The sequence below is a fragment of the Podarcis tiliguerta genome (genome assembly GCF_965153285.1).
Source record: "Podarcis tiliguerta genome assembly, chromosome: 2".
In the NCBI taxonomy this organism is placed as follows: domain Eukaryota; kingdom Metazoa; phylum Chordata; class Lepidosauria; order Squamata; family Lacertidae; genus Podarcis; species Podarcis tiliguerta.
Genome location: NC_139535.1, coordinates 86,981,499 through 86,997,581, shown reverse-complemented (window position 1 = coordinate 86,997,581; position 16,083 = coordinate 86,981,499). Strand labels below are relative to the sequence as shown.

General features: G+C 44.8%; 1 protein-coding gene across 7 annotated transcripts in view; it reads right to left on the bottom strand.

Moving 5' to 3' along the window:
• Positions 1 to 16,083, bottom strand: part of JMJD6 (jumonji domain containing 6, arginine demethylase and lysine hydroxylase) — an 82,428-nt gene that overhangs the window by 26,821 nt on the left and 39,524 nt on the right. For 3 of the 7 annotated variants that reach the window (XM_083429917.1, XM_083429919.1, XM_083429918.1), the window contains exons 7-8: positions 8,015 to 8,099; positions 6,365 to 6,425 (exon numbers count right to left, since the gene is read on the bottom strand). In XM_083429917.1, the coding sequence (XP_083286043.1) occupies positions 6,365 to 6,425; positions 8,015 to 8,099 (146 nt within the window). Of the gene's footprint in view, positions 1 to 4,102; positions 5,494 to 5,836; positions 6,426 to 8,014; positions 8,100 to 16,083 lie in introns of those variants that run through there. The other 4 variants (XR_014508643.1, XR_014508644.1, XR_014508645.1 and 1 more) reach the window with 2 other exon arrangements.

Here is a 16,083-nt window from a genome sequence, read left to right as displayed (position 1 = left end):
GCTGTGGGTTGCGGACGCTGCGGGTTGCAAACGTGTATCCTGTATGGACCACATTCGCAACCCTAGCATCCACTGTAGTTTGATAGGACTCATTTCCAAGTTTTACACCTGTGAATCCCATAGCCTACTGGAGATTCTTGTGTGGCAATGTCACACGGATGCTTGGGGTGGGGGCAGTCTCAGCTTGTTGAAAGCTTCATTTTTGGCTGCACCCAGATGGGTACCACGATTTGAAACATGAAGCTTTGGTTTCTAACATTCAGCATGCAAAGTCAGTGGCAGATTTGCCAAGTCATTCATCTCCTGCTATATGCAGTCTACAAAACACTTAAAGTATATCAGCTCCTAAATCTGCATGGACCTGGTATTTTTGAAATGAAGTGATATTGAGAATTAGCATATTAGCTTAACTGGTTTTGGATCTTAATGGTTGACACAAGAAAGGAAAAGTGAACACAGCACAGATTTGGGTTAGGTTAACCAAAAAATGAAATGAAATGTACTGATGGATAGGCAATAATCTAGTACAGTATTCTGTCTCCAACAGTGAGGGTATCAGAAGCTAAAGAAGAGTAAGCAATGCTATTGAGACATGCCTTATTTTTTCAAATTTGCATCCCATTTCCAGGCCTCAGAAGTTAAAGGACTTCCTGACCAAGACCTGTTTATCTTCCATAGATTATAGCAGGGTGTCTTCTGAGCCTGAAAGTCCATGGTGGCAATAACCTTGCTGAAGTTAAGCAGCTCTGTGCTTGGAATGGGAAACTGCCTGAGAAGAAACACTATGGTCTTGTTTGCGCACAGTGTTAAGCCCTAGTTTAAATTTAACTGAGGTTTAAAACTCGTAAGTGCTCTGCTCCTCCTCCACTTCTGACTGGCGGGGGGGGGGGCAGTCTGAAAAAAAGCCCAAGTCTGGCTTGTTGTGTGATGTGCAAACCTGGGCTTTTGAGCGGTCAGGAGCAGGTAATGAGAAACGTGCTCATGCATGTTAAATCATAGCTTATGTTAACTATGGTTTAAAATGGTGTACAAACATGGCATGCCATTTTGCGGCATATCATGAAATAATGGCAAAATATAAATTTAAATGCATCTAAGCTCTCATCCAGATAGTTTTAAAAGCTGGTTACAGGTGACAAAGCAGGTTAACACCAGTCTCCCTGACCTTCTGAATCATTTCCTAACTTTAAAGGCAATACTTTTTCATACCACTATATAGTATAACAGATTGAACTGGAAGCCTTGGGTCCATATCCCTGATCAGTTGTAAAGTTGACTTGTTGCTCCCAGCTGCTGGTATTTGGCAGCATACTGCTACTGACCCTGGAGGTTCCATAGAATTCAGGAATCAAATATGATAAAATAATATTGATATTTGATACTGCAGCAGCACTACGTATTTGATCAGCAACATTGAAGTGGGCAGCCTTGCCGCCCAAATCTGATGAAGCACAAGACTGCAGTGCTGAAATGGGGCGGAAATCTCCCGCTGAATCTGTGTGGAAGCAGACTTAAGTTCACGTTGCTGAAAAGAAGTAGAAGAAGAAGCGAACGCAGAGTCAGATTGCAAAAGAAAAAGAAGAGAGGAAAGAGAAAGTAGTTGAACTATAATAATGGGCACTCTTCCACAAAGATGGGAACTGGGGAGAGAGGCATCCATTTACGTCAGAGAAACACTCAGAAGGCTGGATGCTGCAGGCAGGGGCGAAAAATGCATTAGCGAAGTACAAAATTTGCTGGCTAACAATTCAATCCCCACATGGTTGCCAGGGGCCTCACCTTCTTGGCGTTCCCAATTCTATTAATATGCCTGAATTATATAATACCTTTCTTCGTGGTTGGGAGGGGACGAGTGTATGAACTGAGACAGCCGCAGCACCAGAGTCCCATATGGCAAATATCTTGTATGTCCTCAAGTTCCCCAAGCCTTGGAATCCTGTCTGCTTCCACTAACTGCTATTGGCATTTTACATGGATATTTTAAGCTATTCCAGTAAATGGTATCTCAGGTTCGTGAAATGAATAAATTCCAACACACCCAGGGATCACGTCGCTTCCTTCTTAAGACAGTAATAGTTTTCCTTCTAGCTTCCTTCTTTAATTTGGAAGTCCCTTAATCAATGTTGGATGCAGAGCTGGAGATTGATGATGCACCTTTCTTATTTTCACTCAGTGATGCCTATTCAGGTATGTCTGCATACATATGTAGTATCAGGGAATTGGACAAGCCAGATGGGAAGGAAGACTGGGCTCCTGAACCTTTCGTAGTAGTGCAAGTGTGGAAATTTCAGGAGGTGCAGCTTTTCTTACCTTCACAAGGCAGACAGCACCTGCTGGGGGGGGGGGATGCTTCCCACTTTTACAAATGGCTAAAGGTCCCTGTCCTCCTTTGCAGCTGGTCACCCTAAAAATCACCTCTGAACCTTACTAGGTGAATAACATAGCTCTGTAGCCTCATGTCAGAGCTCTGGTTGCCTACTAGTATCTAGTATTGCTCTTAGAAATCTCAACCTCACAGGGCCAGACTAGTGGTGTTCTGCTGGTATATTCTGCAACATGCCATTGGTGCAATGAAAGTGGTGGTGGACTGAACCACCCACCCACCCACCCTTCTGCTTTCTCGGCCGTTCTGTGATAATCCCCCAATGTTATTGCATGACTGCTTTCTGGAGGAGCATATAGTGCTGCGACGAAAGCGAGGGCAAAGAACAAATGAAGCTGGAACATTTGTGGTACAAAGAGTTACAGGATGTTGGCAGGAAGCTAAGGGGCATGCACCAATTGGAAACAAAGCACCGCAATATTTTTGCAGGCACAAACACAACTGTGTATAACCACCCTGATGCCATCATGAACCCACAGTAAAAAGGACGCCAGGAGAGGTCCACTGTCTATTGGCTCTGTGCTTTGTTTATCAAGAGCTTCCACCTTTTGGCAGGACTCATGAGCCTTTAAAAGCTATGGAGCAGGCAGAAATTCAGCCTCTGGGACTGTTAAATGCTTTGGCATGCAACTTTACAGTCCATCTGGAAACCTAGTGCCAACCTCCTCCTGGGCTTTGTTTCGTAGGTGCTACAAGATGAGGACAAGCTATACCGGACACAACTATTATTCAGGACTACACATTACATTTGTATGCATACAGGAAGATATAAAGGTTGGGAAGATACAATACAGTAGGCAATACTTTTGTGTGTGAAAGGATCATAGCTCTACAGCAAAGGACATGCTTTGCAGAAAATCTCTAGTTCCAATTTTGTTTCTTTTAAAGGATCAGATAGTGATCTCAAAAGACCTCAAAAACTGCTGCCAGTCAGAATACACAATATTGGTCTAGATAATTGGTTTCACCCAGTTTAAGGCAGTTTCTTATGTTTCCCCCCTTTTTAAAAAGGCCTTCCTCCTGTGCCTTTAACCAGCAAAACCTGGTGCAGAGATAAAATGAAAGGAAAGGATTCACCCGCTTAGCGTCTGTGTGCCAGACTGCTGTCAAAGGCACAGGAGTAGCACCTATAAAGAAATGTGGCAGCTCCACTTCTTATTTCTCAAAAAAAAGTCTTGCTGTGTGAGCTCCAGCAAATGGCACTATAAAACAGGGATGATAATCACTCCCCCTGCCTTGCGGACATGGTTTGTGAGGATTAAAGATTGTTTATAAGGGTGATAAGTGTAATCCTCCTGAGCCAATAGGATTGTTGCTGTGACATGGGGCCTCGAGGGACAGCAAGAAAGTGGGACAAGGATGTGTCCCACTTGCTGTAACCACCAGACAAGTTGCAAACAGCACCGTGACAACTTTCTGTAAACTTCCTCAAATGATCCTCCAACCCCGAAAAGTAATACAGCACTTTTTAAAGTAAGCCAAGCCCAGTGCCCCAGTTACCTTTCAGTAAGATTATCAGGCTTGCCAACTGCAAAAGCAACCCTCCCGTAAATCTGGTGTGTTCCTATTGCTTGAACTGCAGGAACCACCTGCCATTTGGCGCAGATCGCAGCACTGCTGAAAGCACAGCTACAAGGGCCAGTTGAAAAGTTGGCAACCCTAAGTGGACACTGGAATTTGAGCCGCTGGTGCTGGATCATGGCATAAAATACAGAGGGGTGTTTTTTTTTCAAATTTAGCTGGAAAGGCCTCAAGGCACACATGTTTCTGTCTGCCTTGCTTTACGCTGTGTTCCCCAATTAGTCAATTAATCATTTGCAAATCAACTGATGGACTAATCACTTAAACAGGGCTCCATATGAACCTCTTTAGAGATGCCCTCCAGATCTGGCAAGGAGCTCTAGGCCCGGCTTCCGAAGTTGTTGTAAAGCAAGGGTAGGTGGAGGCAGAAATAGAAAGCAAATCTGTGCTGAATGGCGAAGGTCGTGTGTTGTGAGCTACGCTGCCACGCTAGCGTTCTGCTTTATTTTTAAATGTATTATCATTTGAGATGTGCAATTTGTTCCATGCTGAGGTCTGCTCTGGCGGTTGGGGGTGGGGGGACACCATTTGCAGGAGGTCCGCATCTAAAACGCCTGCAATTAATATAAATTGCCTAGTATTTTCATGAACGTGAAGGATGCCAGCTGATACAACTGGTGGACACACTGTGCTAATTTGACAATCTTCTTCTTACAAGGTTTCATTGACAAATCCCCGGCTTGTCTTTTGTTCTTCCCCCTGCTTTGCATCTCCTCTGAAAAGAATTAACAGCCTGATAATCAGGAGGAGGAAGCAGCTGCTTGGGGGGCAGGCAGCTAATCCTCTGCCCTCCCCCAGAAGGGATGGGAGAGTGAATGCAGTACCCAGGACTTCTTCACCGGAGGCCTTATTTATAGGATGTGACAGCCTTGCCTTAGACCGCCTTAGAACTGGGCTCAGACTCTCCAATTCACATCCTTCAAGAAGCAGGGTTCTTGCCAGGCTGCTTTAGTCCTCCCTCTCTGGCTCCCCCCCCCCACCTCTGCTAATATAGGAGAGAACTGGAAATGAAAAGTGAAAGCCACCTGGATTTTCATCTTTGCTGGCTCAGAGGGGAGAGGACCAAAGTGTAGAACTTGTAGGTTTCCGATTGTCAGCGCGAGAGTTCTTTGTCAGCCCCTTCCATTGTATCGCAAGGGGTCAGTTTGCATCCAATAATAAGCCATCAGATCCCACCCAGGTGTGTATGTCATCCCTGATTTAGTAGGGATGCAGATATTGTTTGCTTTTAATCTAAGGGTACTATGGCTGAGGTGTGCCACTATGGAGCTTTCTGTTCACATTTAAATATGATGGAGAGATATTCCCACAATGCACTGCACAATCGTCTTGTGCAACAAAGCCAGATAGAGGTGGAAGGCAAGCATCATATTTTCAGAAATGTGCCTATTTCCCCAGGGTTGCTTAAAGGGCCAAAAATAAGGAAGCAGTTCAGGTAAGGCTGCGGGGTGGGTAGGTAGGACTACAGAAGTTGGAATCAACAGACAGGAGAATTTCTAAAGTAAGAAACAATGGGAAGTTGGGAGTTGCTGTCTCTCATTAATAAAGGTAAAGGGACCCCTGACCACTAGATCTATTCGTGGCCAACTCTCATCTTGCTTTATTGGCCGAGGGAGCCGGCATACAGCTTCCGGGTCATGTGGCCAGCATGACCAAGCCGCTTCTGGCGAACCAGAGCAGCGCATGGAAATGCCGTTTACCTTCCTGCCGGAGCGGTACCTATTTATCTATTTGCACTTTAGCGTGCTTTCAAACTGCTAGGTTGGCAGGAGCAGGGACCAAGCAACAGGAGCTCACTCCGTCGCAGGGATTCGAACCGCTGACCTTCTGATTGGCAAGTCCTAGGCTCTGTGGTTTAACCCACAGCACCACCCGCGTCCCTGTCTCTCTCATTATCTAGTGTTCATTTACATGTAGGTGTATACACATTTAAAATGTACTTTGTTTATGTTATGAATGGAACTGAATCAACTAACATTTAGAAATTGGATTACAATAGAGAGTCAGGAAAATCAGCAGGAAAACCAACCAAGTGGCAATGCATTGTGGCATTTGTCTAGTTTTCCCTAGAACTGCAGTCTACTGAAATATAAGGCATCTTACTCTAAAGTTCACATTTTCCGCTTGGCTCTGATTTTCACAAGTGATCCCTATACCTTCAGTCTACATACAAAAGCTTGCACTAACTGGAATGTGCATTCCATTTTAAAATTGCCCTTTTTGCTCTGTCACAGCCTCTAATGGTTAAGAATTTCTAACAAAATAAATTTTAAAAATGGCTTTCTTCCAGTCTTACATTAAGAACATTAAAAAATGATGGTCTCCAGACTAAATGATGCTCTTTGCAGTCTTTTATCGCCAACGTTTCTCCCTCCAGCCATCATGCATCCCCAGACTTACCATCTTCAGTCTCAGCTTCCCTCACCACTAGTTTCTCATTTTCTGATTCCTGATCTTCTTCCTGGAACAGAGGAATTAAACATAAATCTGTTGTAAAGATGCTGGCGGCAAGACCTCCTTACAAAACAAACAGAGCAGCACACTGCAAAATCACAAGGGGATCATAGGCATAATAGCTCAAAGATAGAATTTTAGTTGGATCTCACTGAAAGGCATCTTCCATTAAATAAATCTTAAATTCATTTACACTTTCTTCCCCATTGCTCTTCAGAGGAACAGGTGCCGGAAGATGGAATTTAAAGGCTTATAAATGCATGATAGAAATTCATGCAGCTTATACTCACAGCACACGTAAAAATGGTTTGCACAAGATGGTTAAGAGAGAGAAATAAATTTAAAAATGAATGACACCTTTTTTTGGCACAGGGAATTCATTAAGTGCTTTCCCCCCCTTAAAATTGCCCTCTTTAAAACTTGAAGTGGCTAGCAAGTACATTCTATTTTAAAATGTTATTTATCCACTTCCTGTCCTGTGTTAATAACAAACACACACATATTCCAGGAGAAGGTGGGAGCCTGATTCTTTTCTGGTGGCAGCTTATGTGTGTGACAAAAGGAAAGACCTCTATTATAAAAGGGGAAAAAATAATGCTTGCAGGAAACTTTGGTCTTGGATTTATAGACCCACCCCTTCTAGTTTAAGCATGTTCATTTTGATCCACCTCATTCCATCTTTGGTCATGCCTATACACACACACACACACACACACACACACACACAGCACAGTACCTCTGAGCATCTGCAGAGTGCCTGCACATGTTCAGAGGCAGGGGGCTTGGCAAACACCAAGGGGAGGGGGATGCCTGATGGTGCTCCAGCTATAAAAGCTGAGGCTGCTGAGGAGGCCAGAGACCATCTTGGCTGTGAGTCCTGGAAGACCTGCTCCCTGCCTTGCAGGCTTTTCCCACTAGCCTGGGAGTGTGGGGCCCTGACTGACTCCAACTACAAAAGCTGAGGCTGCTAAACACACACTTGGGCTGGGGTGTTGTTGGAAGGGACGGTTCAGTTATCACTGTTGGTTTTTTTGTAACTTTATTTTAGATCTTGTGATGTATGTGGAAGTGGTTGAGTTTGGTTGTGTATTTTTCAATGCTTTACTTATTGTTTATAACTACTTTTGTTATGTAGTAATGTACTTTTTTTCACGTGGTAAGCTTCCTCGTGTATGTTTGAACTGTGGAAAGGAGGCATACAAATAAAAATATTATTTATACCCAGCTAGATGGGGGGTATACATAATGTATTATTATTGTTGTTGTTGTTGTTGTTGTTGTTGTTGTTGTTGTTATTACCACAGTGAGGACCTCAGTATTAGCAAATTCCCAGAACAAGACCTGCTACTCTATACATAGGTTGAAAAGTAATTCTCTTCTCTCAGGGAGAGCCGGGAGATGCAGTTCCGTGAAAGGGAGAATTACAAATTCTCAGCATCCTCAGTAAGCTACAATCCTTAGGATTCTTCAGGAAATTGTTATTGCACTGATTTTCTGTTTGGGTTTGGATTTTGAGTTCTTGCCACTGGAGAAGCTGGTGGCTCAATCTGCTAGCTCCCCTTCCACAGACACAAATGCCCACACGCCCACACTTACTTTTCCATTAACACTTAGGTGCTGGAATGCATAACAGGGCAGCCAGCAGCAGCAGCACATATTCCCTCTCCGTATCTCTGCATCCCTGGAGAGGAGTGGAATAGCCAGTCAGATTCCAGATGGTGTGTGGGCCTGTCGACCGTCTCCTCCCCACCTCATCTAATCTCCCATGCTTGATTCAATGGGACAGGGCCTTTACAGTTGCTACCATTTGCTCTGTTTGTAAATGATGGTGTGTGTGTGTGTGTGTTTGTGTAGAGGAAGAGCCACGGGAGGCTGCCAGCCTCCATTACGAAGATGGAGTCAAGTTGGAGAAGAGACAAAGGGAGCTATTGCAGACATCTCAGGGTCAAGAGCTCGGAGAGAGGAGAGATAAAACAGGAGCGCTCTCCCGGCAGGAAAGGTCTTGGGAATTCAGAAAGCAGCTTTATAGAAACCAGAAATTTGCTGTTGTTACCCAGAGGTCAGATCTGGATGGAAAGTGTCACCGCTGAGGAATGTGTGCGATTCACCAGCCTTTTTGGGTGCATCTCGCATTCTCTGGTCTCTGACTCACCAACCGGCTGGACACACACACACACAGAGCCAGCATCTCCTACACACACGTCTATTTTAGTCCATGCTTCCAAAAATGGAAACTCCTTTCGCCTCTTCATTCATTTATTTCTCAGCAGCCCTTATTTGGGGTGGGGAGAGGAAGCATGACCCAGCAAGCTGGGGTTTTCTTATGCATAGAGGGAATGCCAGAAAGGTGGCTTGGTCTGGTTGTCTTGCATAGATGGGGCAGACCAGACCAGAGAAATTCTGTCTCCTTGAATGGGAGATTGTTATCTGATCTTCTGGATGCAATAGAGCACTGTGCCATGGGTAGGCAAACTAAGGCCCGGAGGCCGGATGTGGCCCAATCGCTTTCTCAATCCGGCCCGCAGACAGTCCAGGAATCAGAATGTTTTTACATGAGTAGAATGTGTCCTTTTATTTAAAATGCATCTCTGGGTTATTTGTGGGGCATAGGAATTGGTTCATTTTTTTCCCTTCCCCAAAATATAGTCCGGGCCCCCACTAGGTCTGAGGGACAGTGGACCGGCCCCCTGCTGAAAAAGTTTGCTGACCCCTGCAATATGTCATCCACTATTCTCCCATCCACACTATACATCTAAAGCACTATTATACCACTTTTAACAGTCACGACTTCCCTCAAAGAATTATTGGAACTGTAGTTTGAGGGCGCTGACTGCACACACCTACAATTCCTAGGACCCTTGGCAGACTACAATTCCCAGGATTCCCCATGACTTAAAGTGGTACAGTGGTGCTTGAAACATATGCTGTGGTCATGATCAGTGTTTGGGTCCTTGAACCCAGCCTGTAAGATCGTTTAAATCTACACTACTGCCGTGTTTTCTCTATTACCCATCTCTCTTGGTGGGTGGGTGTGCATGAGGGACAGGTTTAGACCAATAGACAGAGCTAAAATAGATGGAAGCTAAGTAAGTCTGGGTCTGGTCAGTGCCTGGGCAGGAGTGGAGACCTTCTCAGAAACCAATGTATGCTGGCTTCAATCCAATGATGCAAGAATGGTAGAATATCAATATAGTAAAATAAGTATTGTAGAACTCTGGAAGAGCAAATGAGAACTTTAAATATCTAGACAGACATCTGTCTGCCTGGGCCTATGTGTGGGATTAACACACGGGAAAGAATCCAATGGGACTCTTCTGCTAAGTATAAAATACCAGTTTAAAAATAAACATATACTTCCATTAATGGTTTAGCCTGGATAGCTCAGTTGGTAAGAGCATGGTACTGATAATGCCAAGGTTGCAGGTTTGATCCCTGTATGGGACAACTGCATATTCCTGCATTGCAGGGGATTGAACTAGATGATCCTCAGGATCTCTTCCAACTCTACAATTCTGTGATTCCAGGAAATCTCTCCTTTTTTGTTATGTTCACCATTATGATAAAGTTAAGCCATTTTCCGACCCTCTTGCCTTTGCAGGTTTCTGTTCTGACTTCTAATCAGCAGGTGTTCCTTGGCCATTATTTTTAACAGATCAGGATGTACGTTTCAGCTGTCCAAAAGCTGTGCACAGGACTGTTCGTGCTGAACATCTTTTCATGAGGTCATATAATATGGCTGGGGCGGTGGCGGTGGCAGGGGGGTGTTCACAACATGTTTCCATCTCATCTCTCTATTCCTTTGCCAATGGTAAGAGCGCCTCTCTCCGAAGCATGTCCCAACAAAACCAAAACTGGGCAGTGCAGATGGCCTTTCTCAGGAGGAATCCAGCAGTGTTCAGGGCCTGGTGGAACTTGCTTTACATGTTTGCCTGACAGAGTAACATAGCAAGGTGGAGGCACAGGTGAGCAGGAGGTTCACAGAATATCACAGTGAGTTTATTTAATCATGGTTTCCCCAAGTCATAACTAAAGCAAAATGGTCATATTTGCAATGGGGTTAATATAAGAAAGCCCTGGATCCGCAGGAATGTTCTAATTGTTGCTCGTTATCATCACTTCTGGAGACAATCATTTGGGGCACATGCACCAAACTGCAGTTGTTGCTTGGTTACTGCAGAGAATTCAAATGACTTTTTCCAAGGTAGTGTTTCCACTGCAAAATATAATAATAATAATAATAATAATAATAATAATAATAATAATAATAGCATCATTTAGTGCCGGGAGGGGGAAATGCTGTATTCCTCTACTGCAAGTGTTTTCATTGCAGTTGTGTGCAGTGTGTGATGCCGCAATGCAAGAGAATGGCTGTGGCAGTGCCAATAAACTATTGATTCCTTCCTCCTCCTGCAAAAGTCAGCATGAAGTCAGGGAAAGATCATCCCATACTGCAGAATAGGGCGAAATGAAAGTGTGTGTGGTGTTGGGAGAGCCTGCTGCTGCAATACCACCCCTTCTGCCTTATAGTCATTCATTAAACACGTGGAGCACAGCAAGAACATCTGAGTAGGGCGCTCCTTTGAATTATAAAGCACCATGGAATCCTCACTTCTGCTTTCTGCTGTGTTGGAACAGCGGGGCTGGAGATTTAAGAGATTTCCTAATGGCACATCTGTCTGGGAGACCTTCTTGCACTTCAGCACACAACCAGAAATATGGAAAGCAGTTTCAGAAACAGGAAGCACAGTTTGGTGCCGAACTATCTCCTGTGAACGTTGCACCTTCCTCTGTGATGCCTGGGTTTTATCGGATTGGGCGAGAAGTCCGTTTGGGTTCCTTCCAAGTCCAGTGCCAGATGTACGTCTAAGCTAAACAAGCTATAGCTTAGGGCCCCACTGCCTGGGGTGCCCCAAAAAAATTTAAAGGGGAAAAAACTGGATGTACTTTGATAAAAAACACATTTTGTTATGTGCAAATGGCTTTAGATACCTATTATGTCCATAAATTACCATATATTCAACACAAACAACAACAACAATTTGTTGTTGACAAAGGACAGCTAGACATATAAAGGGCCCCATTATCTTCAGTAGCTTAGGGCCTCAACAAACCTAAATCCAGCCCTGGTTCCAACAATTCTATGATTCTGTGTGTAGACTGTGGCATTCATGCCCACGGCTTGCTGTTCGCTGCAATCAAGGTGTGTGCTGTTCAGCACTAGCTTTGAGGCCTGCACAGGGAGAACACCACTTTTATGATAACGCCAAAGTTGCACATTTGATCCCCATATGGTGCAGCTGCCTGGCTGAGGTTTGGACCAGATGATCCTCAGGGTCCCTTCCAGCTCCTCGGTGCTATGATGCTGTGCCACACAGAGGGTCCCTAAGAGTTATCAAGTCAAGCCGCTCTTCTGTAAGATGGAACAGCTGTTTCAATGATGGGCAACACAAGAGGACAGAAAGGCCCATCGGCAGAAAAGCCTCGACCCAGTTGGCAAGCAGCAAGCAAAGGAGCATCAGCGCAGATTTTTTGGGGTCATGAAGGCCACGGTACCCTGGGAGGCTTATGTTCTCCCAGTGTTCACTGGCTGTGGCTTGGAGAGTGACATCAGCAGGGCTGGCAAGGAGGTTTCCCTTTAGGAAAGAGGGCAGTGGAAAGCTTCTTGCTTGAGGGCAAACAGAGGCACAGATCTGCGAGCATCTGGGGGAACTGCTGCATACACAGGCAGTTTGGGCAGCTGCTGTAATTGACAAAGATCCATTCATTGGAGGATTATATTATTTTTGTTTCATGAGCATTGCAACCTTGTTTACCCCCCTCCTTTCCTCTGTGCATTCACTCTGTGACATTAATGTCAGAAGGAATTGTGAATTTTGGGGTGAGAGAAGCCAGGCTCTGACTCTTCTGGTCACTTTCAAAGATGGGCAGTTATGAGAACATGACAGAGAGGGGCATGGTGGGCTAAAGCCCCCCCCCCCCAGTTTCCGTGCTAAATCCATCTATTACTGGACTGTATAGATCAGACTGCCACCTGTTTTTAAGCACAACTCAGGCAAGAGGAAAAGGGAAAGAGGCTCATGATATCACCTTGTTTATTTCCTACAAGTTCATTTCCCTTGTCCCCCAAACACAGCCTGACATCTAACAGGTAAAGTTGCCAGACGATCCTTGCAAAAGAAAAACAAAGAGAAAAAGCACGTAAGGTCTGCCAGATGCTTGATTTTTGTTTTTATTAAAAGTGAAAGAGCAATCCCAAGCCCATAGAGGCTGGAGGAGGAATCTGTGTGATCTGTACTCTGAGGGAGAAGAAGGGTGTGAAGGGAATGTAAACACCGAGCTCTGAAGAGGAAAACCACAGCTTGGAAAATAACTCTTGGCTTACAGTGCTGAAGCCAGTAACACGTTGCCATTTATGGCTCTGCTTTCTGACCCAAGCCTGATGCAAGACGCTGCAAGAGGAAAAGGGAAGGAACAAAGTCTGGAAGAAAGGCACACTCCATGAACATGGCCAGAGAGGCAATGACATCATGCCCTGTTCCTTTTCACCCTTATTCCACATCTAGAACTCTGCCTCCTTGTATTGAAGGAAACAGCTGCGAAGGCAAACACCTCTCCAGACCGTTGGAATAACCACAGCTGGTCTCTTTTTGTCCAGCATGGGAAAAAGTGGATAGCCAATATGTAGAGTCAATGGGGGAGAGCACATTCAGCTGAGACATCTTGGATATCCTGTATGTGCACGTGTGTGTACATTATGTCCCATGTGCATCAATGCGCCTACTTAAGGAGGAATGCCGTGGCAAGCAGGGGAAGAGATACACTCTGCCAATTTGCTTTGGTGGACAAAATTATGAATGGTTATTAACCCAAATGGCCAAGTTCTGCTTCCATTGTAGGCTTCTCCTAATGCCATGACTGGGGAGCACAAGCGTGAAAAGAGTTTTTGTTCTTTCCAGAGGCATTTGGTTGGCCACTGTGAGAACAGGATGCTGGACTAGATGGGCCTTTGGTCTGATCCTGCATTCAGGTGTTCAGCTTCTTGTGGTTCCAGCTTCTGAGGGCTCCCTACACTACCAGGTCCTAAACTGTGCAGGGAACCTATGTAAGACAGGGGTGCCAACTTGAATAAAATATTGGGAGGGCCCAGGTAAGCCCTGCCCCACATGATCTATCACAAGATGTGGTTTGAATGGCAATGCCCATCAACTTCGCAGGGGGCTGGCACCCTCAAATATTTTATTGGGGAGCCAAAGGGAGCTCGGCCCCTAGGATTGGCTCCTATGGCTTTAGAGGTTCACCTTACAGCTTGTTGAGAGTGGCAACAGGGATATGGCAGAGGAGGCAAGGACGGCAACTGGGGTCCCCCTCTCCCCACATTGTATGATGAACAGCTTTCTGTTTCCCAATTGCCCGTGAACATAGGCAATCAGATAACTGTGTACAGGGCTCCAGTGCCTTTCATTGTGGTTTCAAAGAAGTGACTTGAGCCACTTCCATGGTTTTAACATCCTGTACTGTTCAGTTGTTACGCTGTTTAAACTGGGTGGTTATTTTAAATGGTTGGTTTGCATTGCTAGCTGCTGTGGCAACCATTTTAGGCTTGAAGAGCAGGGTAGAAATTGCCTGTAACCAACCAGCAAATGTATTGTAAAACATCAGCTGGCGTAAGGTCAATGCTTGGTTACTTAGCTCCTGTCTATCTCAGTTTTGCCTGTGACCTGCTTGGTTGCTCTGGTTCTTAGCTTCTCATACCTTAACCTTTAACTGCATGACAAGCTCTGGCCTGGGACTTCTTCCTGGAGCTTGAAGCCATTCTGTGAACATCTGTTCTTGAGTCCTGATAGAGCAAGAAAGGTTGAGGCATGCCTTGCCTCCTCTTCTTCCTCCTCCCCACCGGCACTTGAGCCCAAATGCCTCGTGCCACTGATCAGCAGCAGGGCAAGAAGGAAGTCTTTCATTATCTTCTGAACTTACTGGCAGAAGTTGGCCTGATAGGCAAGGCGAGATGTTCTACTTGCGATCTCTCATGCTGTGATCTTGACTCTCTAATTTAAAAGGAAAGGTGGCGTATTCTCTGTCAATAGCTCATATCCTGAAATGGGTCTCAAGGGCTTTCATACGGACATGATACATTGACCAGTTCACTGATGAATGAATGTAGGCTGGGACATCACCAACTCTTGCTCCACACACACTGCCTTCACAGTGACTTAGACTTCACACATTGCACCGGGGCGGACTTTGGTAACATGGCATCCTGAGCACCTGCTTTTGGTGCAGTTTACCCATATAGCTATCCATATAAATATGTTGTTGTTGCTGCTGCTGCTGCTATTTTTCACTCCCTTGGCTTGGCACCATATGCAGGGGAACCAGCTGCACTGCCTTAAATCCAGTGCCGATTACACTGGCAACAGACACAAGCTGTCTCTATACATGTACAGGCAGGGTGCACACTTGTCAATCTGTACGGCCCCACTATTGTGTACACAGACTGTACACTCCTTGAATGCTGCATGCAAATAAATGTACAGCTCAACTATTTGTGTACACAGATGGTGCAATTATTGAATGTAATATATGTGACACCCCCCCCCAGCGTGATCTGAGGAGGACAGTGGGGGATGGAGGGTTGGACTTCACATCTCTGCCTGCCCATGAAATCATGGGGTGGTTGAGAAAGTTCTCCCTCTCCCAGCCTCAAACCCATCATCTGTAAAATGGGCGTAATGTTTACTCGTCTTTCACAGTGATGTTGTGTGGATGAACGAGATTACTTTTAAAATGAGTTGTATAAAAAGATAATCATTTGACCATTCTCCACAAGGCTGAGGCTGAGGCTGAAGGATAATTTATAATTATGCAATGAAAAAAAAAGTTGTGGCCAGCACAGGATTATTCCTGTCCTTTTTTTTATCTAGCTCACAAAACTATACCTATGAAGATCTTTAAAAGGCAAGAAAGTGACCTGGGGACCAGTGTTCTCAGGAGCTAGTCACCTAGAATTGCATCAAGGTGTCGACATCCCTAGACAGACAATTAAAACCGCTCCCAGACAAATTGTAGGCCTACCCAGCATATAGCTGCCCGGATCTGCTATTTATTTCCCTTCTACATTTATCCCTGCCCTGAATGTAGTAATAATAAGGGAAGGAGTTAACAAAGGGCTCCCAGGCACACCCAGCCCATCCTCCTGGGATGCTTTGCAAGGTTGTTTGAGTCTGCTGTTTTTAACAACATTTCTAATCTGCCTCATTAATACCAGACCTCCAACTGCATCGGCCTGATAATATATGATGTAATTTTGCCTAGACATTATTATGAATAGATTTCAACTAATCTTAGAAACAGCAGGAATTGCTGGCTACAGTGTTAACAGCACAGGACTTGAAGTCCAAACGCAAAGTTATATTCCATTATTGTTTTGGACTTAAAGTCCAAGCCTTGGGCACATCATGTCAAATCTCTTTGTCTCTGTTTCCTTACTAAGAATAAAAACGACGCTTTCCCCAATAAGCACAATTGGAATATCATTTTCTTTTTCCTGCAAAGAGAGAGTTCTGTTTCCACTTGCTTGTCCCACACACATCATGCATGTCACCCCCTATATATTTTAATCCCTTTGCTTATTAGACTCTTCTTCTTACAGCTCAACAAAGCACTGC